General features: G+C 44.7%; 1 protein-coding gene across 25 annotated transcripts in view; it reads left to right on the top strand.

Moving 5' to 3' along the window:
* The window catches only part of LOC138503201 (mucin-2-like), a 1598433-nt gene that overhangs the window by 1172245 nt on the left and 401247 nt on the right, over positions 1-24941 (top strand). For all 25 annotated transcript variants that reach the window (XM_069622774.1, XM_069622776.1, XM_069622767.1 and 22 more), the window contains one exon: positions 2134-2199. In XM_069622774.1, coding sequence (XP_069478875.1) covers positions 2134-2199 — 66 coding nt within the window. The remainder of the gene's footprint in view (positions 1-2133; positions 2200-24941) is intronic.

The following is a 24941-nucleotide window of genomic DNA, read 5'->3' as shown; positions in this document are numbered from 1 at the left end:
GTGCCCAACAAAATGGCAGAAGAGCACAATGTAAGACTGCTGTACATTGCATTTCATAATCAATCCTTTCTTTGCTTCAGAATATCATGCGCCATTAAATAACAATTTTAAATACATTAATAAACACTCATCAACCTCAACAATACAGCAAACAATTACTAAAAACAGTAACATTAAATAAAAACGACTATTAATTACTTACGTCATTCTGCCATATTCAAATATTACCTTCTCCCTAATAACAAGGATTGAAGTTAGAAATGTGTTCGATAGCAGATTAAACCATAGTTCAGCAAGATTCCAATTAAACAATCCTAATATTGAAGCACATTCTATATATTGTGAAAGTCGGAAAAGATTTTAAAGAAATCATAACTGTGGGCATTTAAGCTCAGAACTATTCTCTTTCATTTTGGCCCGGTCCTCTTCATTGAAGTAAATCCAATCTGAACTGTGTCAACAATCAGCAATGCTTAAAGTGTGGAACCCCTTCCAAATATCTGTCTACACCCAGAGGCTGTGAGATAGGCAGATACTTATTAACCGTGCTTTTCAGACTGCCCAAATCTTCTCTTAAATATAAACCCTTAAAAAGATATGTAGCACCACTAAGAATTGATTCTGGATGCTCAGGCTTTCTAGCGAGGCCTAACAATGTAAGATGTCTTTAATGTGTTTAAGTAAGGTGATTTCTCGATGTAAAGTTTGACAACCTCTCCTTGCTAATTCACTTAGGGCCCAATTCATATACAACGTGCAAAGATCCCGCAATGCCCCTGCTCTCCCGCAGAAATCGGCTTTGCGTGCTCTGCGTATTCATGGAATTTAAGTGGCAAACAAACCTAATGCGCAAAGAAAATCGAGTTACCCGTGAAACGCCGCCGACACGCCCCCAGGCAAAACCAATACAGCCACATATACCATCTTTTGCGCCCTTCTCCTCTGCAACATCATGCACCCTGGCAATACTGCGTGCCGTCCCCCCACAACCAAGGCAGCACCCCGGCGACACTCCGTGGTGTCCCCTGTAACTATTAACAGCAGCCCGACAATTTGCATATTTTTCATAACTGTAGTTGGTCCTCTGTAAATCTGCGTGCGAACCCCCGTAAACTGTGGCTGCACTCCGCTAATCTGCATACGTGCACCCCTAACTGCGATTGGCACTCCAACTGCATGTCCGCACCCCTAAATTCCCTATCAGACGTTACCTTTCTGCTGTGATTCGCAATTGGCACTTTGCACATGCTTTCATGTCGCGGTGGTTTTCGGAACTTTGCGTGCTGTCTTCTCTGACGTGACATTGCGTCGTCAGATCCATGAATACACTTGGTTTAGCACAGTGCTGGGCATGCGCTTTGCTCGCACGGCCCATCCCTCGACACCCATGTTCTTCCTCATTTTGCGTAGGGAAAAGGGAATATGCATGTTCCGCCCCCTATTTAAATCTTTGCGCAGGCCTGAACCACACTCTGCGTGAAGTGTCGTGCATAGCGTTCGACAGAACCCAAAGCCTTCACTGACCTGCACAAAGTCCCTGCAAGTTCCCGAAAAGGCCTGCAAAGTCGATTCCATGAATCGACGCAGAGGGTTTTGTGCGCTGAATGCGCTCAAAGTCAATATTCAGCCTGCCTAAAATTCCATGAATTAGGCCCTTAGTAAGATCCACCACCTCATTAGTCTATATCATACATCCAACTCTCTAAGGAACAAGTGCAGTAAGGTCAGCTATGTATGTTAAATCCATTTCAGCATGTAAAATAAATGTTGCATAAAAGGCTGGGATCCACAAAAGCTGTCAGTCAAAAACAACCTGTGCTCTTTGTAGCAGTGCTGGATGCGCAAATCCCTACACAGAATCCCTATAAAGTCCCACTGCAAGGCTCTTGATCATGTACACTTAGGTAATGTGATTAACATTACAGCTTCCCATATGCTCAGAGAGCCTAAACATGCCACTGTTCATCTCCTTCGTCTCACATTCCCTTTTTTGTTGCCTGATGATCTGTTGTTACTTCTGAAAGCACTCTGTTATGCATCTGTATTGTTGTATACCTTTGTAAAGCGTGAAGCTAGTACACGCTCAATAAATACCATAATAATAATAATAAAAAATATGCTTCTCTATGACAGTGACATCAACAGAATTAACAACAACAGCAGAAACAGCAACACTAGTGACAGAAGGAACATCAACAGGTAACTGCAAGTTCCATCAGATTATACTTTGTAAGGATGATGATTGTTTCTGGTGCTTGGAACTGTAAATGCTGGGTGCTGGAGACAGCATATTATGTAGGGGCTGTGGGCTTTGGATATTAGTATGGAAGTGAAGTCAATTTGACGGCTAAAGGTGAGAGGCTTGATGAGCCTATGACCAAATCAATAGTGGAGACAATGTTGGGTTAACAAAGAGAAGCAGTGGGAGGCTTTACAAAGATGAACAAATGAAGGAATGGATGGAAGGCCACAACTAGATGGATATGCCATGAATTGATCTACAAAGACATGGACAGATGTCGATGAATAAGTGTAAGCAGGTAGTGGCAATGCATTGACGGTCGCAACTGGAATGCATATTGGGCAGATTTGAGAAAATCGAGAGCAGTACCACCACTAATGTACCTGGACATAAGAAGTAAGAGCATATCATCCCTTCCCTGATTCCCATCCACTGACTTGTGTCAGAAACAAACTTAGATCACTCTGTCTGAAATCCATATGCATGTCCCAATCTCTCTCCAGATACTCCCGAGTATTCACTTGGATCCTCCAACCCCAACGTAGTTATAACAGCCACTTCCAACTATCCCAGAGGCAGTTTTTCACCCAAGCAACCAAACTCTGGAACAACATCTCTGGCACCATCTGAGACTTATTAATTCAAGAAAGACATCAAGGCTCTGCTTTACTCCTGCTATCCGAGTTCCATTTCGATTCTCATGTTTTCCTGCGTTGGGTATTGTTACAGCACATATCTTGAGCAACTTCTGCTGTGACACAAGTAATATTGCAATATGGACAATGCACATGTTAATAAATAAATAACCTGCAAGTGACTCCTGATGCTGAAAGTTGCTGTATCATTTTCTATCACTTTAAACAAGTATATATTTGATAACGAACTGATCCCGATTTCAGGGTTTGGATCTGGTTGAAGGAAACACTAAAGCCCTTCACAGATTTTGCATCCTTAGGAGACAAGAAGAGTTATCAATAATTCTCACAGAGAGTCTGACCACTTCTACCTTTACAAATGGGGTAAGTCAAAGCAGCAACCAAGCCCCCAATTCCCATACCCACAGAGATGCATTTTCTAGTTATGAAAGAATGAGTGGTTTATCTGTGACAAGAAAGTGGGAGGTTGCCTTAATAGTTTGTGTTCGACCCGAGAGGTCTACTGCTATCATCATTTGGATATTGTCATGACTTGTGGCAAACCCACAAACACATAAGGAAGCGGAACATGCATTACCCTTGGACCTCTCCCTTGTTGCAATCCTCACTTATGATGCTCACGATAATCCTCAGAATATTTTCACAATGGTTTTCTTCACCTATCTTCCCAGACTGCTGTAGATCCTTCTGGGGCAGATCTGTATTTTTGGCTGGGGACTCCCTCTGGAACAGCCTCCCTGCCTCTCTCAAACTTGAGCAGAACCACCTCTGGTTCCCGAAGCAACTCAAGACCATCCTCTTCGCTTCCGCTTTCTCTCTTCCTCTCCCCTGCTGATGACCTGTCTGCTCCATGCACTGGTCACCTGGCCACCCTCTGAACTTGGGCCCAGGTCCCTGCATGTCCAGTTGCACCTTGCACTTCCTCTTGGCCCCGCCCCAGCACTTGTGGTCTGTATCTGTAACCCTACAGTCCCTTCTCTCTGCAGTTATTAGCCACATGTTGGCTGCACTACTGAGCCGCCCGCTGGCTGCACTTTTTGAATACCTGCACTTCTCCTCCCTTCCCCCAGCCCCTTGGCACTTCTCCCCTTCCACTTCCCTGCACTTGCGCGATCTGAATGACACAAGGCCTAGTAAGATCGTTGTTTTGTCCTCCCTATGCACCCCCCCTTATCTTGTCGCACCTAGAAACACATGCCATATCATATATCATATCATATCATATCATATCATATCATGGTTGCAGAGGATATGGACCCCAGAGATGTAATGGAAAAAATGGTTAATGCAGTCATGAAGGCTTTTGCAAGATCAAACCTCTCCTTGCAATCATGAATGTTCTTAGTCTACTAGCGCAATCTGCACTTAAGGCTGTCCAAAAGATATATTCTTTCATGAAGGCAGAAGCAGACTGTTAAGACTCTGGTCATCATGGAATGATAGGTGCATCCTATGTCAGACAGTGATGAACGCAATTCCAGCTGCAGCTATGATAGAGAGTGCACCAGTGATGGACAGATCCAATCTTCATTTTCGGGAATGAAAGACAGATGCTGCCCATAAGAATACGGTTCCCCCATATACCATTCCTGGGACAGAGGTGCTTTGGACGTGACTTGGATGGAATGATAAAGCAGACATTTTAGGACAGAAAATCTTCTTACCCTTTCCAAGGAAAGCAGGTGTCCCTTGGAAACAGCCATGCAGGTCTATGGTATCCCAAGTGAGGCGATCACTGCCAGGAAGATGTGGATCCTCGATGAGCAGAGGCCAGCATGCGCCATCTACATCCACTGGTACTGGAAAACCTCGAGCCTGACTATCCATCTCTGGTAGAGTTGAACCCAGTGGGAGGCCTTCTCAGGGCTTTTACATACCAGTCGAAGGTGATGGGGTTTAATTCATGGGTCTGCAGCATCACAGAGAAGGGACACAAGGTGGACTTCTCAAAGACTCCTTCCTTGTTCCTTGTCAGGAGTAAAACAGTGGTCCCAGAAAGCAGGGAAAGGGCCTCTGCCTTAGTACAGAGTATCCAGGATTTACTGGAAAGGAGAACAATCATCCCAGGACCTGGAGCAGAGAGGAACTAGGGGCGTTTTCCCTAGGGCTCTTGTGCTCAGCCTGCTTGCCTCAACTGGTCTTCCTTTGACTCCTTTGAGAGTGGGGCGAGTATGGTGAGCAGAGCACTGCATGAGGGTTACACCAGGGTAGGGCGCATCAGAACCACTGGTTGCTGTCACCCTCCCACATACCTAAAAGCCAGTCTGCCATTGAAACGTTTTGCACATACGTTATGTTTTTGCGTTTACCCAAAAAATAATAATCCAGTGGAATCAAAAACAAAATTATTACTGGGGACTGGTGTCATATATAGAATGTAAGGATAACATAAAAGAGTGTATAGTTCGGAAGAACTAAGGACATAGCCCATCTCCTGTACATGCCCTCAGATCTCACAGGTTATGATATGATATGATAGTTTATTTATATAGCCCCTATACACAATGTGTTTCAAAGCGCTTCAAGGCAAGGGAGGGCACAAGGGAAAATACAATGACATTCTTACAGGCCATGAACAGTAAGGATGTGAAATTAACTATTGTACTCAGCCGGACGACATTTCAGATAGTGCAAGAGCTAAGACATAGATAAGGAAGGGAGGGGAAGAATGTGGGAAGGAAATGGAAACAGACAGGCGACTACCCTGCTAGGCCTGACGACATTTCTGGTAGAGCCGGAGAAAAAAAAAAGGTGAGGGAGAGGGGTGCAGAAAGGGAGGGGAGGAACAAAACAAGCGACTATCATACTAGGCCTGACGACATTTCAGATAGTGCTGGAAGGGGGGTGGGGGGTGGCCAAATAAAGGGAGGGGGGGATGTTGACTGTGGGTGGAGGGTTGGCCACTCAGCAGTCAACCCGGCCTGCGGGTAAGGTGCACAAATGCTTCCAGGCCAAGGGATAAAAGTAGCATTATGCCTTTGCGCATTAGCACAGAAGAGGCAGTAGTCTCCATTAATTGATCAATGCTGGCAGTAGATAGTGCATAGACACCCACAGGCACCAGCAAAAGTGTATGGGCATGTGGAGAGTCTGTGTTGGGGTGCTGAAGTATCTGAAGATGAGGTAGTCTCCATACTTGGGAGGCACGCTATGAGGTGTCCCTGGATAATGTTCCCTAGAGTCAGTAGCAGATCCATCATTTTAAAAAGGGTACTGTGACATTTTCAAGATTGTAGCTCAGGGACGGGGGGTCACAAGAGAAACTGGTGGATATAGGCAACAGGGCAGAGAGTTGTGAACGAAATGGTGCACTTTTGCTGTGTCTGACAGCACCCTTTGTCTGTAGGAAGATAGGGATGGCAGCAGTGTTTAGAATCCGACATATTTATTTAAAAAGTAGAAGCAACATGCTGTGACTAAGCTGTACATTTCTGCACCATTTTAGAGCACAGGTGGGCAAGCCAGGTGGGGCTCTGGCCAGGGCCAAGAGGCTGACTTGTGCTCGGCTTCGTGTTTCAAGCCCCAGCCTGGGCAAAACACAGGCCCTCCTCCACCTGCTTGGAAAAAAGTAAAGTACATTTAAATAAAACGCTTGCTACGTGTGGCCTTCACCACCTCATCCCAATAAGACCGTCACCCGAGGTATCAGGCCATGGTGGGGGTCGAAAGAAGGGGATTAACAAGGATTGTAGGGTGTGGAGGACGGTTAGAAAAGCAGCAAAATGTGTGTGTGTGTTTCTTTTATTTTTGAGGGTTGATGCCCCGGATGTGGGGTTATGCGCTGAGTTATCTTATTGACATTTGTCTAAAGGATAATGATATTTCTTTAGTGCCAGCAGTTACTTTTAGCACACCCTACCTCCGCTACTTTTTTGACCGCATGATGTTCACAACACTTGTGGACCTCACAAGGGTTTGGCGGTATTAGCGGTGCTAATATTTCCACATTGAATTACGTTTAACATCAGTGGAAATGGTAATTCACTGCCTGACTGTGGGTGTTTGTTGCTCCCTATTCTGATAACCTATAGGACTTCTTTGGGCAGTGTCTGCTTTGTCGCATGAGTTAATGCCAGCAGCACCATTATTATTATTGTGAGTGCAGGCAACCTCCTCTCAAAAGCGGGGCTTTTTTTACCTAACGGTTGCATATCGATGATTATGCACAGTGGTTAAACAGGTGCTATAATATGGAATTGGCACCCCAACTGCATGTCTGCACCCCTCAATTCCCATTTGGACCTAACCTTTGTGCAGTGATTCGCAATTGGCACTTTGCGCATGCTTTCACGTCGCAGTGTGATCAGGAGCTTTGCATGCTGTTTTCCCCAACGTGATGTTGCACGGTCAGATCCATCAATACGCTTGGTTTAGCGCAGCGCTGGGCTTTTGTTTTTCTCGCATGGCCCATCCCTCGACATGCCCTCGTTATTCCTCATACTTCCTCATTCTGCGTGGGGAAAAGAGAATATGCATGTCAGGCCCCCTATTTAAATCTTTGCGCAAGCCCGTCCCACACTCTGCGTGGAGTGTCGTGCATAGCGTTCGGAATGAAAGGCACCCGCGAGCACAACTTGGAGTTTGCCAGTCTGGATACAATGGTACCGGCAAGCTTACTGGTACCATTGTATCCGGACCGCCAAAACTCGTAATGAGGCCCAATGTGTGGTTAGCTAATAAGGAAATAGAAGTACTGCTCAACACCAAACTAGGTGAGGCACCTAACTGAGTCATGGAAACTGGTAAACTTAATTACATAATGTATGCATTTAATATGTATTTCGACTTTAAAATAACATAGTTGCACTTTATTACGAATATATTCATACGATGGGCTATTCATTTTGATTATGACCTCTGCAGAGGTGAGTCTCTGACGAGGAGACGTCCTGGAGGAGCACAGCCATGCTAGACCGTGGAGCCAGCAGTAGCGTGGAGAGCAAAGAAAATGATCTCAAGACACCAGAAGGCTGGCGTCCTGACTGGCAAAGAGGCCTGGGTCAAGAAGGAGACTGGGATGGTAGAAGGGATGGGACCGCCGCGCTTTGGTCCCCCCGCGCCTGACCTTGTCCTGAATGCCCTCCTGACCTGCACCCTGCATCCTGCCTCCGGATTGGTGCTGACTGGCAACACATCGTGCCTCCAATCACCGGCAGGCGAGAGCCGGCCAATGAGATAAGGCCCAGAGAGAAGGCCATCCCCCTGACTGAGCTGAGCCCCCAGTCTGTTCCTCGTGATGTCCAGTAGCCACACCTTCGCTGATCCCGCTGTAGGAGCAGCCCGCGCTGCCCCCGAGATGCAGAGAGGAAGAGGTAAGCTCCAGGCATAATACCAGCTGCCTCAGAGCCCTCGTCATCCTCACAGCACATCTTCGCCTCATCCGCTCTAAAATCGCTTTTATTGAAGAGCACCTGTCTGCTATACTCTACAAAGGCTGCTCACCTTACTTACCTGCAGCCTCCAAGCACATATTGCCCATGTGTTTGCATTGCACTCGAAATTCGTTTGTCAGGCAATTTAAAGATGGCCGCTCTAATTTAAAGATGGCCGCTGCGCTTTGGTCCCCCCGCGCCTGATCCTGTCCTGAATGCCTGCCTGACCTGCACCCTGCATCATGCCTCCGGATTGGTGCTGACTGGCAACACATCGTACCTCCAATCACCGGCAGGCGAGAGCCGGCCAATGAGGTAAGGCCCAGAGAGAAGGCCATCCCCCTGACTGAGCTGACCGAGCGCAGCCACGCAGCCAGGCGACGTCCTTATGCCCAAAAACTTCTGAAATTCTTCTTGCCTCTAGTGCCCCTCCGGCTAACTCAACCAGCAGTGCTTGACCACCTGCAATGGAAGGTAATCCACGCTACCTGCACCACCTTTAATGTAATTTATTGACTCTGAGATACAGCGCTCTCCTTACCGTCTATAGTGCTCGCCCCAGTTTGCTACCAACGTGCTCACCTGCAGTACCCCTGTTTAACACCTGCCATACTGCCTATGCTTCACCTGCTATGCTCTCTTACTGCGCCTGCCTCAGACTAATGTGCGCGATTCTTGAGTTAGTCTGCCTACCTCCTGCATTATCCAAACCTGCTGCGCACATATTCTGATCGGCTCCACATGTATGCTACATCACTCTTCTGCCTGATAATTCTCGAGGTGCAATGCCTGTTTGACGTGCCACACTTTTGAATGGTGCCTTGTGTACTCTGCACTGCTCCTTACTTGATGTAAGTGTAGTTTACTTGCATAACCTAATCTGCTGTGCCTCACTACTGATTGGTGCCCTATGCATGTTGCAATGCTCTTTGCCTGATATGCCCACATTTGCTGCAAGCCTGGTATCTGCTTTGCCTTTTGTACCTCTGCTATGAATGTGCCCACTCATTCACCCAGTACTGCCTAGACTGCCGCATTGCTACAACTATAACCTGTGACCTTTTTGAGACCCTTTTGGTCGCCTACCATGGCACCCTGTGACCTATCTGAGACCCTTTTGGTTGCCTACCATTGCACCCTTGTGACCTATCCAAGACCCTTTTGGTCACCTACCATTGCACCCTGTGACCTATCCGAGACCCCTTGGTAGCTTGCCACTGCATCCTGTTACCTATTTAAGACCCTTGGGTCACCTGCCTTGCACGTTGATAATTACTCTAAGTCATGCATTTTAGTTCATATTGTGATTCTTGAATATCATGATCCATATCACTAGATGAACCCCTGGCTATAACTAGCCACCCGCAATCTATATTGCGACACCCTAGCCAGACATCCTAGCGAAGTAAGGGAAGTAACTTGAATCATTTAACTACTCTAACTACCATGTGTAGAAACCTGGCCTCCCTGACCCTCCTAACTACAATCATGGCTTTTGCTACCTACAGCACTAGCCCCCCTACAGACAGAAACCTGAGACTTATGAACCCAAAAGAAATAGCGCAAACAATACTGTTAGATCCCCAACTATACAGACGCACTTGGATAAGCAAACTCAAGCCACCAAACCCTCAACTCGACTCTAGTCGAAACAAGCACACAGTTAAATCTGCAAGCTATCCTATTCCTAAGAATACTTAATCACTTACTGGATCCCTTATCAACGCCAGATCCATGGTAGCCCATGCAACTGAAATTGCTGACATACTAAACAACAGCAGCATCAACCTCCTTGCCGTAACAGAAACTTGGCTCCACGAGGCAGCAGGACCCTCCCTGATGCTAACCGTACCTGACAATTACCAGATCCACAGAGTAGATAGACCCAATGCTAAAGGCGGTGGCCTAGCCATCATCGCTAAAACTACTTTGCCTATCAGACTCACCACCTCACCTCCCTGTGCTTCCTGCAAAGTACTCTCAGCAAAATTGCAACTTTCTAATAAACGCACGCTAACTATTCACTTGATCTATAGGCCCCCAGGTCCCTTCGGAACCTTCGAAGATGACCTTACCACTCTCATAGCTAACCATACCCAAAATCACTTGCAAACGCTGTTGCTGGGCGACATTAACATTGGCTTCAATGAGCCAGATAATAAAAATGCCCTCTCTATAACAGCTATCCTAAACGACCACGGCCTTACCCAAAAAGTCCTCACCCCCACACATGTTAAAGGTAGAACCCTTGACTGGGTATCTGAACTTAACTGCAACATAGTCATTACTGACATCATCCCTTATCCATGGACCGACCACTATCTAATATATTTCACTGCCACACTTGACCTCCTCAGCCCTAAAATTATCAAAATGATACCACCACTCCCCACCAGAAGAAAAAAAGACATTACTACAGAAAAACTCATCCCCCTCCTCCTGCCTACTATCAATGGCCTGGAGAACAATACTGGCCCAGACACCCTAGTAGACACCTTTAATAAAGCTATGTCTCATGCACTAGATACTACTGCACCACTCAAACTACGCAAAGCTAAACAAGAAGCCCACCTTAATGCTTGGTTCACACCCCAACTTAAGGACCTTAGAAAGCAGAAACGAAAACTCCAAACTATCTGCCGCAATTCGCCTACTGACGGCAACAAAGTTAACTTAACCCAATTCACCAAATATTACAAGACAGAAATTATCAGTACAAAACAAATTCTATTCAATGACAGAATTACTCATGCCAAATGTAATACCAAGTAACTTTTTGCCATCCTCCGGGAAATGGAATCCCCCATACAACCAACTGACATGGTCCCCAAGGACAAGATATGGTGCACTAACGTACAAAACGCCCTATCGAATAAAATGTCCACCCTCCAGCTTAAAATAACTAATAAAAAGGATGCCCTCTCTCCTACTGTTCAACAAGCACCTCTAGTGACTGAACCTAATACTATCCCTCTTTTAGCTTCAAACCTATCTCCATCATCGACACTGAAAAGGTTATCCTCTCATTGAAGCCTTCCAACTGTAATGGTGACAGTTGCCCAGCTCAAATAATAAAGGATGCAGCCAGAGATTTAGCCTCGTTTATCTCGAAGCTCATTAACTCCTCTTTCAAATCCAACACAGTGCCAGCTAACCTAAAAGAATCCTGGGTCCTCCCCCCCTTCTTAAGAAACAAACCCTTGATCCATCCATCCCAACTAATTATAGGCCTATCACCACTGTACCTTTCCTACTAAAAATCATTGATAGAGTAGCCTATCTCCAAATTCAAGATTACTTAGAAGCTAACCATCTACTAGGCTCGCGCCAATCGGGCTTCCGCCTTCTCCATGGCACTGAAACAGCCTTGATAGATCTTAAAACTAAAATTGAGGAATTCAAGGATAGTGGGAAAACAGCGCTGCTACTCCTACTGGACTTGTCAGCAGCTGTTGATTTGGTGATCATGCAGTTTTATGCAACCACCTCAAGCTTGCTGCCAATTTCACAGGGGAAGCTATAGCATGGGTCCAATCCTTTCTAGCCAACCGGACCATGAGAGTCTTTTCCACCTCTACCTGTGCCGATCCCATCCAAATTACATGTGGAGTCCCACAGGGCTCCTGTATCTCACCCACTATGTACAACATATTCACCAAGCCATTGTTCGACAAGTTGGACAGACTGGGTTTCACCTACACAAATTATGCAGATGACACCCAGATCCTCATACCCCTTTCGGGCAACTATGAAGTGGACCTGGCTTTGGTGAATAAAATATACATCCTCATTCAGGCATGGATGGCCACCCATGGCCTCTGCCTGAACGACGATAAAACTGAAATCCTGCTCCTCGGATCAGACCATAACCTAACTAAACTCACCCCGGACTATGCCTTATTTAACATCGACAATAATACTATTAAGGTTATGCGAGAGGTTAAAACTCTAGGTTTTTACCTCGACTCAGCTCTCACCCTTAAAAAGCAAGTGAACTCCCTCGCCTCTACAACCACTTACACGTGTAAACTCATCCGTGCTGCCAGACCATTCCTGTCCAGTGCCAGCTGCCTCACCTTGGCCAATGCCCTTGTCATGTCCAGACTGGACTATTGCAACGCCCTATACTCAGGTGCAAATAAGTCGGTCATTGACAAACTCCAGAGATTACAAAATAATGCCCTAAGAGCAGCTTTGAATATCCCACGCAGAAAGCATATCTCCAAACACCGTACTGAGGCCTACTGGCTAAAGATAAAGGACAGAATCCTCCTTAAAACTATTTCTCTCATATCCAAATGCCTCAACAATCAAGCACCCCCCTACCTAGCTCAAAGAATCAACTGGAGACCCTCAAACCGACTGACGAGATCTGCCAACACCTTCTTACTTGAAGTCCCGAGATTCAACTTACCACAGCGGGTGGATCTAGCTTCCCTGTTAGAGCTGCACAATCATGGAACATACTCCCACCTGACCTCCGACGCCCATTACCCTACTCTAGATTTAGATGTAACGCTCTCAAATGGCTGCACAACAATGATATGTAACGATATTCACCCTTATCTAGCTGATCATGTTATACATATGTTAAGACGGTATTCTTCTACGCTTACCCATCTTGCTCCTGTTACCTCTGTTTTGTAATAGCCTGTGTCAGGCACTGTAACTAAGTTTCGAGTCTACTTGTATTGTTGCGCCCAGCTGTCCAAGGGCTTGGAGCGCATTATCAAATAAACAAACAAACAAACAAAACAAACATTGATTTTAACAGGACATAAAGATCTTATTAAATAATATTGATAGATGTATGTTTTACTTATTGACAATATGATTTATGTAGTTAAAATGTTACTGAAGATGTACATAGATAGGAGGAGATACATTTTAAGGTAGTGTTTCCAAAAATGTTATCTTGTAATGTATACAATTGGTCACGTATTTCATATGTAATATTTTTTTTGCATTTGTTTTAACAATTGGACGCTTCGGTAGCAATGGCCAAAATAAAGCAAATGAATGAAAGAATTATCATATTGAACTACGTCATCAGTGACCAGCTCCAACAATTCATGGAGTGAATTAGTATATAAATTACAAACGGTTGATGCCAGGAGTCAGCTGTGGTGCTCCTACTTCCTAACAGAAAAGTCTTCTGTAAGTACTCCATCCTAGCCATATTCGATACACACACTAAACTCTGAGACTAGAGCAATAAGAATTGACAGAATTGTCTTTGGTACACCCATTTGTAATAAAGTGTGTCATAGTAATGCGCTTATCACATGATCTTCCTTTTAATTCAGTAAGGTGGTGAAAACAAGGGTACTGTACATATATATGTACAAATGTAAATGGCGGGATGCAATGTCGTAGCAAATGTACTTGGAGATTAAACAAATTCCCAGGTGTCTTCGTATATTAACAACACCTGCTTACGAAGATATTGATCCACTACTAATTAAAGAGTGGACAGACCATACACATGTGTGCTCTTTTAAGATGATTAAAACCCTGATTAAGTTTGGCAAATCAGACAGAATGAAATGAATCAAAGAGATTGAGAGCCTGGAAGAGGATTTGTTCAACTCAGTGGATGGTGATGAGTGTGAGAAGAGAATACCCCATATGGTAGAAAACTTGGAGAGATACGAGGGTGAGATTAGTTTAAAAAAACAAACCAAATTTAAACGAGACAAAATAGACTATGAATCAGGGCATATATATACTTTTTCCAGGAAGTTTGACCAACCAATCAAGGATCAAGCTCTGAAATCTCAACAAATTCAGAATAAACCCACTGTAAGACAGAACACTTACAGTTCTGAAATTGATTTCTCGGATCAAGAAACAAGTTCTGGCACCAGGATGAATTTTTTAGAGCAGTTCAGACTGTTGCACGTATGAAGCAAACTGGCAGGAAAGGAAAAACTGGCAATGTGGGACGAGGAAGGACAAGAGAACAAGACAGACCAGGAGAGGCAGAAGATCGAGGAACAAGTGCAGTAAACTATCGGACCACATGCTCTGCGAGGGGCGTAAGAGGGATGGGGAGAGGCAGGCAAAGCAAGAGAATGTGATGATCTATAATAACTCTGATAGAACTCTAACACCAGACGAAGAGTCTGTTCTAAGGTTGTGCCTTTCCTTCTGCCTGGTGAGTACTTTTAATTACACAGATGGATGTATAGACATGTTTAAATGTATACGTAAGCTTAAGCTCACCATGATGAAAATAAAGATGTGAGGGCAATTAGTCCTTTTAGTGTGAAAGATGTTTCAGCGCTGGTATGTTCAAAGGCTTTAGAGATTAATGTAAATTTAGATGATAATTTGACATATGTTGACATTAACAAGCACTTTGATATTCCTACAGATCATACTATCAATCTCAATCTGAAATCCAAACCTAAGTTCTGTCCCATGCTGATGCACAGTGCAATTGATGTCTTTGAGGAATTAGTTCACAAGGATTTGAGGGAGTTGTCCGAGCATGACCTCTCCCAGTCTAATCTCAGCCATACTCAGTCCCTGGCACTCCATTGTCTGCAAAATTATATCAACATTGTGATCAAACTCGCTGATAAGGGAGGCGGGATTGTGGTGTGGCAATGTTATCTTTATCTGCAAGAAACTTTTATACAGCTGAAGGATGAGGAATGTTATGAGTTATTCTCTCTAGATATCCTACTACAGCCCCAAAAGGTATATAATTCAAAATTAGACCTATGGTACAAGAAAGGATTGATAGATGATGATGAAATTGCCTACTTACGTTTTAACTTTGCAGTCACACCAATACTCTATCTTCTTCTCAAGGTGCGCAAACGTCTTACCAACTCCCCTGGACATCCCATTGTATCCTCTATATGTTCATTATTGGAGGCTGCTTCCCAGTACTTAGATACAATACGCAAATTAACAAGGGAGGTCCTGGGAGTCTCTCTGCCAGACATTAGAAAGACTCTGGGTAAGGCTCTTGTAACCAGGACTCTTGTCTGGCAGAGAGTCTCCCAGGACCCCCCTTGTTATTTGCATATTTCAAGTAACTTTGGGTCTCACCCTAAATTACTAGGGGAATCCAGACGTGGACCCCTTGCTCACTATTCTCAGAGAGGCACAGCTACACCCTACTGATGCGGTTCAACCAGACGGAAACACATGTCTGGGGTTGCTGTTGGTACTCTTGTTCAGAGGAGAATTGCCTAGCATTTCAGTGCTGGACTGCCCCAGGGCAGGACAAAGACTGATATGTTTGGGATATTTCTCCTCTGTGAAAGATAGTGAGCTAAAGACTCTGGGTAAGGCTCTTGTAACCAGGACTCATGTCTGGCAGAGAGTCTCCCAAGACCCCCTTGTTATTTGTATAATTCAAGTAACTTTGGGACTCACCCTAAGTTACTAGGGGAATCCAGATGTGAACCCCTTGCTCACTATTCTTACAGAGGACCGCTACACCCTACTGATGAGGTTCAACCAGATTGAAACACGTGTCTGGGGTTGCTGTTGGTACTCTTGTTCAGAGGAGAATTGCCTAGCATTTCGGTGCTGGACTGCCCTAGGGCAGGACAAAGACTGATATGTTTGGGATATTTCCCCTCTATGAAAGGTAGTGAGCTAAAGACTCTGGGTAAGGGTCTTATAACCTGGACTCATGTCTGGCAGAGTGCCTCCCAGGACCGACCTTGTTATTTGCTTAGATACAATACTCCAACCTTTTGTCTTGGACTTTGGCTCACACATACGTGACACTTCAGATCTTTTGAAAAACATTGAGTTATTCAACTGGGAACCCAATAACTATTTGGTCTCACTGGATGTAGTTTCCCTCTATACTAGTATCAACCATCAAACAGGGATCACGGCAGTTGAGTTATTTTTAAAACAAAGATCTGTTAGCTTTAAACAACAAAATGAGCTAGTGGTGGACCTCTTGGCTTTTTGCCTTAAGAATAATATTTTCTTATTTGAAGAAAAATGATATAGGCAGAAAAGAGGTACATGCATGGGCTCGTGTAGCTCCCACATATGCTGATCTTTATCTGGGCTAGTGGGAAGAATATATTGCGTGGTCATCCAAATTAGATAACTATCTTGATGATATCGTTGTTTGGTTGAGGTACATTGATAATCTGTTCCTGGTATGGGGCGTAACACCACAGAAATTGTTGGAGTATGTCACCTCACTCAATTGTAACAATATGCATTTAGAACTAACTGTTACCATCGATCCTCAGAAACTAGAATTGTTGGATGTTTGTTTTGAAATTATTGATGAAAAGCAGATTAGCCAATTTTATTGTAAGACAACCATTGTCAACAGCATATTACATGCAACAAGGTTCCATCCTTATTCTCTGATAAAAAGTATACCTATTGGAGAATTTATTCGAGCAAAGCGTAATTGCACAAGGGAAAAAGATTTCTTTCAAGGATTACAACAAACCAAATTACTCAAGGGTTCTAGAAATATTGGAGCTAAAAATGAACATACTAGATTCATCACCAAATATAGTACCCAAGCTGGCAATGTCAGAAAGATACTTCAGACACATTGGCTGTGTGTTACAGTCTGATGGAGACATTGCCAAAGCGATAGGCTCTCAACCACTAGTAACTTTTACTCTTGCCTCTAGTATGCTTGGTGTTGAGAACCAGGAAACTTCCAATTGCCTATCAAATCAGGAAAGACAAAATGGGTTCTACAGATGTAGAAAATGCAAACTTTGCAATCTGATAATTTTTACCTCTGTCTTTGTATATGGACATAGAGTGCAATGGAAAATTAGACATTAAATCACTTGCATGACCAAATTTGTAGTTTATTTGATAATTTGACCTTGCAGCATAGCATATCTGTAGTTTGAAGCTCTGGATACTCCATTACTGAGCGATTAAAACTGAAGATGACACATATTCCCTTCCCAAACATTTTTCGAACAAACATGGCTGTGATCCAGAAGAATTGACATTTGTAGGTTTGGAACATGTGCCGGAACATACGAAAAGGAAATTGCGAACTTAAACTGTGAAAGTTAGAATCCAAGATGATCATTCTGTTTGATACATTACAGCCACAATGTGGACAGTGAACTACATGTATTCTTATAACAAAAATGTAACTCTAATTGACCCTGTAGAGAATCCCACTTACGTACAATAGGATCCTTTTTTCTACCTTGTTTCTTTTATTTCTTTTCCTCTTTTCTGTGCTTTTTCTCCCCTTTTATTTTTTACATATCGTGCACTTGCATAGATGTTAGATTGAATTATTTGAAGGTTGGCCTATATCGCTGATATGTATTCATGACTATGAACTTGAAACTGCTTTTATTTACTTGAGGTTGAATTGTTCACTTAATACGTTGTTTGTGATTATGAAAGGGTACTAAACTTTCTTCGTGTATGGCATGCTTGCATCTATTTTGCACATTTAAGAAGCGCATAGCACTTTCTTTGCCTCCGATGGTGCAATTCCGAAATATGAATTGAACATAATTAAATATAGGGAATCGGAAGGTCAGACGACCTTTATGCAGCATGCACTTTATGTCGATTGAGACAATCGAATCCAGACGATTAGTCATTTTAGAATGCACTTTGCACTTTCATGCCTGCTGTGTTAAAGCTGAGGAGCACCACAGTGGGATTGTCTACTTTTAGTTTATGAACTGTGGTGTAGCGCCTATTACTGTGCAACAATAAGTAGCTGATGAGGCATCACATTGTTTTATATTTTATTTTGTTGTGCAGAGCTTAGGTGACTATTTGCATTCTATTTTTGTGTTGCAATTGTGAGCCCCTTTCATATTTGAGGTATGTTCTGAATAGGGAAGCTGTGTACAGTGCAGGCGATTGCAGGTGGCACACTTGTGGTCTGTTATTGCTCTATAATTAGAAGGGCTGCGATCTGTCTGGTGTATTGCATAAAGTATAGGCATTGGCCTACCTTCCCAATCTGGACCTCTTCCCTCTTGTTTCAGTATTAGCTTATGAGTCATTAAACAGTTTGGTCACGCATTAAATAGCAATTGGATGCTACTTGGATCACGAGACAAAGACTTTGTCTGGTGTTTAAAATTGTGTGTGTAATCTCCCTCTCTTATAGGCCTTTCCTTGAACACCACTCTTATCTCCCTTCTTTCTATTTTTGATTTATCACCAGTATGCTGCTGCATTGGCCCGTGTTTTCCATAGTCGTCTCCTAGACAGAATATGAATGGTCAGGTATTTTACGGGGCGCTTCATATGCAGATTTATGGGTGTTGCATTGTGTTTTGCAAGTTAAAGCGTTAATGTTTATAATAATTTTACGGAGTTACATCTGCAGGCATGAAACATTATGTCTTCTTACAACTAATTTTGATTGTTACTCATTGAGCTTTACTATTATGATACTGCTGCTCCAACATGGCGCTCTGTGACAACTATTAACTACATGGAATAGCGGCATAAGTAGACTGTTCGCTATGTTGTTGATTACCTGCCTGCAGATGAAGCTCAGCTTGTTTTTAAATTGAGAACGCTGCACGTGAAATGTTGATTACTAGCCTGACAAAGCACCGGCAGGGGTGGAACGTGTGGCGGACACTGCTAGGGGATGCTTTTTCTCCTTGCCGTGTTTCGATTTCTCTATGTTTAGAGAGTTTTATTAAAGGACATATTTTACACCAACCAGTGGTGTGCCGCGACCGTTATTTCTCCTTTGGCAAATGTGAGCACGCTCGTGTTTACTGCAAGAGTTTGTTGGTCGATATATATTTATGTAGGAAAGTCCATTTGAGCCAAGTCACACATTCCACAACGCCACTTAGTAGCCATCACTGGAAGTTCACCTACAGTTCTGAGCCACAACAGCAAGGCATTGTGGGTATGCAAATTAGCTCAAATGCAAACCAATTGCATACCCACAAGTAGGTTGTCAACCTACTTTTTCCTGAGAAAGGTACTGCCTTCCTCAGAACACTTGGGTGGTTAGAATTGGTGTGGTGCCTCATAGCGGTTGTCCCATAGGATTACAACCCAGGTTTTCTGCAGTTGAGTACACTCAGTACATCTGACCTTGGCTGCACGAGCCTTCGAGACATCCCCAAAGGTTGTGAAAAATTGCCACACCCAGGATTCACTCCGAGTGCTGGAGATAGGGACTTCCTCCACCTCATCTTCATCTTCCTCTTCATCCTGATCTGTATCACTACGCCTGCTCCCCTGTCCAGAACCTGCAGATGGTGGTGGTGGTGGTTGGAGAGGAGGAATGGCCACAGCAGATGCCATTGATGCAGAATTGCAGATAATCTCCAAAGCAGGGGCTGCAAGATGCTCTCTCTTGGATAGCAAGATTAAGAATGAGGAAAAGTAATGGGTGGGTCCCTTCAGAGGAACCATCCGCGGACAGTCGTGCTTTGCGCAGACAACCGATTCGCAAATAGGCCTTGGGAAGTTATAAAAAGTTGTCAGATGAATGAAAAATGGGTCTGGGAGCTAATGAAGGGTAAAGATTCTGCTTGAAACACCCTAGATTGGCTGAAAATGCACTTCTAAACTGTCCGCGGAGCGCAGACATTAATCGCAGACAGGCCGTCACGTGCACGGATGTAGTCACATGATGACGTCTGGGGACATCTGCGGCCATGACGGCCGTTCGCGGACACCCATCAGGTGTGAATCGCAGGGCGCATGCGCTCGGTGTCTGTAGAAAAGGCGCAGTGTCCGCAAACTAAATAAAAGTGTGTCATGGGAAACCGGACATGTCCAAACATAGCACCTGTCCGGCGGTACCTTAATTTTGAGTGCAGACGCCCGGGACAGTCGTAGTGTCTGCGGACCAATAATGGGCTTTAAAGAAAAAGAAATATCAATACATATATATGTTATAACAAAATACATTTATTCATGAAAGAGATGGGGTATCGGAATGGGAAACATAAATAGGAGAATTAGGAATTGCTGTACAATAATGATGAGAGGAGGAAAGGTGTGAGGTTTCATCCAAGCATCTTTGATTAAAATGCTCAGGATTTGATGGGGATGATTGCCAGGGACAAGGGGGACAGGTGCAAGAAGGACAGTGAAAGGAAACATTTTAAATTACATGATTATTCACATATTGTAAAAGTTCTTTAAAATCATTACTTAGTTCATCCAATTTTGTAGACAAGTTGATGATTTGATTATGTACAGTTGGGGAAAGGGCTTCTCTTTGTAATTCTTAGGGTTGTGTATAATTAAACGGGGGCGTGATTTCTTGGATGCACTGTTAGAAATGTTTATTTTTATTTTAGTGAGGTCTATACAAATTACATTATTTGTTTACATTAAAAGATGTATTGTATACCATTAGAGATGTTATCGTCACTCATTTCTTCTTTTGGGGAGTTCTCTAACCATTCAAGTGTGTTTGCCATTTCTGTCAAAATGAAAAAATAGTGCTTTTTGTTCATAATACATTTTCTTTTTGACAATTTTTATTATTTTTTATAACCACATTAGCCAACAAAAACAATCCAACAGTGCATGTCATAGTTATCAAGCGTCAGATACATTACCACAAAGTGGCCACTGTTCTCCCATTACCCTCCCCCCTTAACTCGAGCTTACTCCCCTCCGCCCTCCACTTCAGCATCTTCTGGATCTTCACCTTCCTCTGTATCCCTGAAGGAGTCCTGTGCATTTGGCCAGCCCTGGGTAGACCCATACAGTGGCTACCAAGTGTCTCCAGGCCATCAGGGTTTCCGTTTCCTCCTCCTCTCCTCTATTGGTCCCCTCATACCATACTGCTGTCTCCGCCTCTGCCCATTTCTGGAGGTCATGCCACCACACCTCTATTTTGGGTCTGTGGATCGCTTTCCAACCCATGCGAATCTACGCTTGGCTAGTATGTACGCCAGATCCTTAAGTTTGCTTACGTGTCTCAGGTTGCAAGGTCTCGTGAAGCCCCCCAACATACATGCCCACACTGATTCCACATCTAGCTGAATGTCTTTCTTGGTTAACTGGTGGGGGATTTCGCCCCAGAATGTCCCAATCTCCGGGCATGCCCAGAACATGTGTACCATCCCAGCATTCACCTCCCCACATTTAAGACATGCTTGTGTTTCTGTACTCTTAAAGCTGGCGACCGCCTGGGGGCCCATGTACGCCCTGTGAGTTATGTATATTTGGATCTGTTGCAACCTCGCATTCCTGGACACTTTTTTGTGATATCTCTGGGCCCTTTCCCACAGCCCATCCTGCATGGGTGCCCCCACTTCTTCCTCCCAATCCCGCCTCAAGCTGCTTTACCTACTTTTCCACCCTAGACATCAAGAGTTCATAGTTTCGGGGATATCATAGATTGTTTCTAAGGCTTCGTCGGGTTGATCTACAAGCCATGATTCTCTCAACAGCTGTACCACCCTGGTATAGGTAATGTTTTGCCCGGGGTGTAGAACGGTTTCGTCTATCAGCACATCAAATTCTATCAAATTCTATAACCTTCCCCTCTTGCCACAGGTCTCCCAATGTTGCAATGCCCACCGGTTCCCAGTGCTTGCGAATCATCTTTCTAAGTTGATCATCCCCTCCCAACAATGCCACTATTGGCATCTGCGGGGAACATGGAGTCGGGTTCTCCATGGCCAGACAAGCCTTACGCCATACCCCCCATCCCAGTTCCAATAGCCTCGATCGCCCTCTCAGTTCTGATCTGGGCAACCATATCATCTCTTTCAAGAAAAATGGGGCACATCCAGACCTCAGCAATCTGGACTCAGCTGTGGGGGTCTTCCGTCAGCCATTTAGCCACATACTGTAATTGGGTAGCCAGGTGATAGATCTCGAAGTTGGGCAGATTATACCCCCTCTATCATACGTGTTCTGCAATTTCCATAAGGCTATCCTGTTCCTGGTGTTGTGCCATATGAAGCCTCTGCATAAGCTCTATCATTTACCAAAGAATCGCTTGGGTATCATATTGGGGATGTTCACAAAAAAGTGTAGTAGCCTGAGCAATGCTACCATCTTCAACAGCGCCACCCTCCCCACCATGGCCAGGGGGAGCTTCACCCAGCATCTCATGCTCTTATCTAAGTTTGCTACTGCCCTCTCCGTGTTATGTGTGTGTTCATCTTCCACCTTATGATAAATATCAAAACCCAGGTATCTAAAGGTGCTAATCTCCCAGGGTATCTGTAATACTGGTAAGTTCTCTTGCGGGATCCCTATATATCTACCCAGGGGGAACAAGCTTGACTTCGTGGGGTTTACTGCGATCCCGGAGAGCGATGCAAATCACTCCATTACTTCCAGTATATATTGCAGATTTTCCTCTGGATATCTCAGGTATAGCAGTATATTATGGGTATACAGTGATATGAGATGTGGTCCCCCCGTAGTGTAAATTCCCACAGTTTCGTATTGTTGTCTCAGATATATCGCGAGGGATTCCAATGCGAGGATGTACAGCATCAGGGACCAAGGGCAGCCCTGTCTGGTGCCCCTACCGAGCTGCCACATGTCTGAGATAGTCACCCCCATCTTGACTGTAGCCAGTGGGGAGCTATACAACAATTTTACCCATTTCAGGTACACAGGCCCTATTCCGTATTCTTTCAAGGCAGCCATCAGCCAAGGCCATCTGACAGAGTCAAAGGCCTTCACCGCGTCTAATGAGGCAATTGCTACTTCTTGCGGTTCCCCTTCTGTTTTTTCTATGACCCAGTGGAGCCTCCTAAAATTGTCAGATATGCTTCTGTGTGGCATGTATCTGGTCTGGTCTGGATGTATGAGTTTGCCTATGACCTGTCGCAGTCTGTTTGCCAGCACGGCCGTGAGAATCTTGCTATCCTGATTTAACATGGATAGCGGTCTGTATAACCCGCAGTCCGTGCTAGGCTTGTTGGGCTTGAGAAGCGGGATAATGATTGCCACTCTGAGGGATTCTGGTAAGCTCCCTGCTTCCAACGCCTCGTTTAGCATAACCAGCATTGGGGGGAGCACTTCTGTACTATACATTTTGTAAAAATCACTGGGCAGTCCATCAATTCCCCGGGCCTTGCTGGTAGGTAGTTGTTTAACTACTGCTTCCAGTTCCTCCAGTGTGATTGTGGCATCTAGGTCCTCTCTCTCCTCTGCACTCAGCTTCGGTAAGTCTATCTGGGGGTAGCTCTCTCTCCGCAGCAGGGGCCTCCCTCTGGAACAGCCTTCCTGCCTCCCTGAAACTTGAGGAGAACCATCTCCGGTTCCGGAAACACCTCAAAACCTTCCTCTTTGCCTCCGCTTTCTCTCCCTCTCTCCCCTGCTAAAATCACTGAACCTGCACTGAATCTGCTACTGGGCCACTTACCGATCTCGGTCCTTGGCCCAGCCACTCTTCCCTGCACTGCCTTCCGGCACTACGGGACTGTCTCTGTATCCTACAGCCCCTTCTCCCGGCACTTACCTTGCACTTGCCACCAGCTGGCCCTATTATTTATCTTGTATTCTACTAACCATGTACTGCACTTTCCTTGCACTTGCCACCAGCTGGCCCTATTATTTATCTTGTATTCTACTAACCATGTACAGCACTTTTCCCCCTCTCCCCTTCCCCTTGCACTTTTCCCAGTCCCCTCTACCCTTGCACTTGCGCAATCTGAATGACACCTGGCCTAGTAGGATCGTTGTTTGTCTCCCCTTGTTACCCCCGCCTCGTCGCGCCTTGAAACACTTGTGTATAGGCGCGTTACAAATGCCATATCATATCATATCATATCTTCCAATGTTTCCACAATCTCGCTCCATTCCCCCATCTGCATCTCGGTACAATTGTTGGTAGAATTTGAGGAACCCATCATTCACTCCCTCTTGGGTGACTAGTATTTCACCATTCTCCCCTTTTATTGCTCTGATAGCTGGTCTGGGCGTTTGTTTTTTGTACAGCCATGCCAGCAACCTCCCTGGCTTGTCCCCACCCGCATGTTGCCTTTCTGTATATTTCTTATAGTTTAGGTTACATAGTCTCTCCCAGTGTCCCCCACATTCTTGCTGTAGTTTACTTATGGCTTCGGCGACCCCCAGGGAGCTGTCTCCCTTATTCATGATTGCTTCTAGTCCCTTCTCGGTAGTTCCCGAATTATGCCACCTTCGAGGCCTTTAGATTTTGATATGGCTGATCCACTTACCACCACCTTAAATGCCTCCCACAGAGTGCCTGCCGATTTTACGCTTCTGGTGTTATTTCGAAGTATTCTATAATATCCTCCCTCAGGCCCTCTCTGAACACTGAGTCTTTCAATGCCTCAGCTCTGAGCCGCCACGTGGGGATCCTTGCTCTGGGGGGCAGGTATTGCGATATTAAGATCAGTGGCGAGTGGTCCGGAAGGACCCTCGCTTTGTATTATGCCTGCACTCCCCAGCCATCTCTGAAGAGATGAACATGTAATCTAGCCATGTGTATAGGTTTTGCGGGGCCGCATAGTGCGAGTAATGTCTATCTTGTGGGTGGCGTAACCTCCATATATTTTCTAGCTGAAGTTCCCCCAACAGGGTCCTCAGGGTTCTAGCGGCGGGGGTGGGTTTACTTTGTTTCTCATCTGATCTATCCATCCCTGGGTCCAGCGTGCAGTTAAAGTCACCTACTCATATAACTACACCTCCCAGGTACGGGCTGACTTTGCCATACAGGGTCCTAAAATAGGCCACAGTGTCTTGGTT

The sequence above is a fragment of the Ambystoma mexicanum genome, chromosome 11, assembly GCF_040938575.1.
Source record: "Ambystoma mexicanum isolate Mex_15411 chromosome 11, UKY_AmexF1_1, whole genome shotgun sequence".
Taxonomy (NCBI): Eukaryota; Metazoa; Chordata; class Amphibia; order Caudata; family Ambystomatidae; genus Ambystoma; species Ambystoma mexicanum.
Note: the sequence above shows the minus strand (reverse complement) of the source record. Positions and strands in the feature narration are given on the sequence as shown.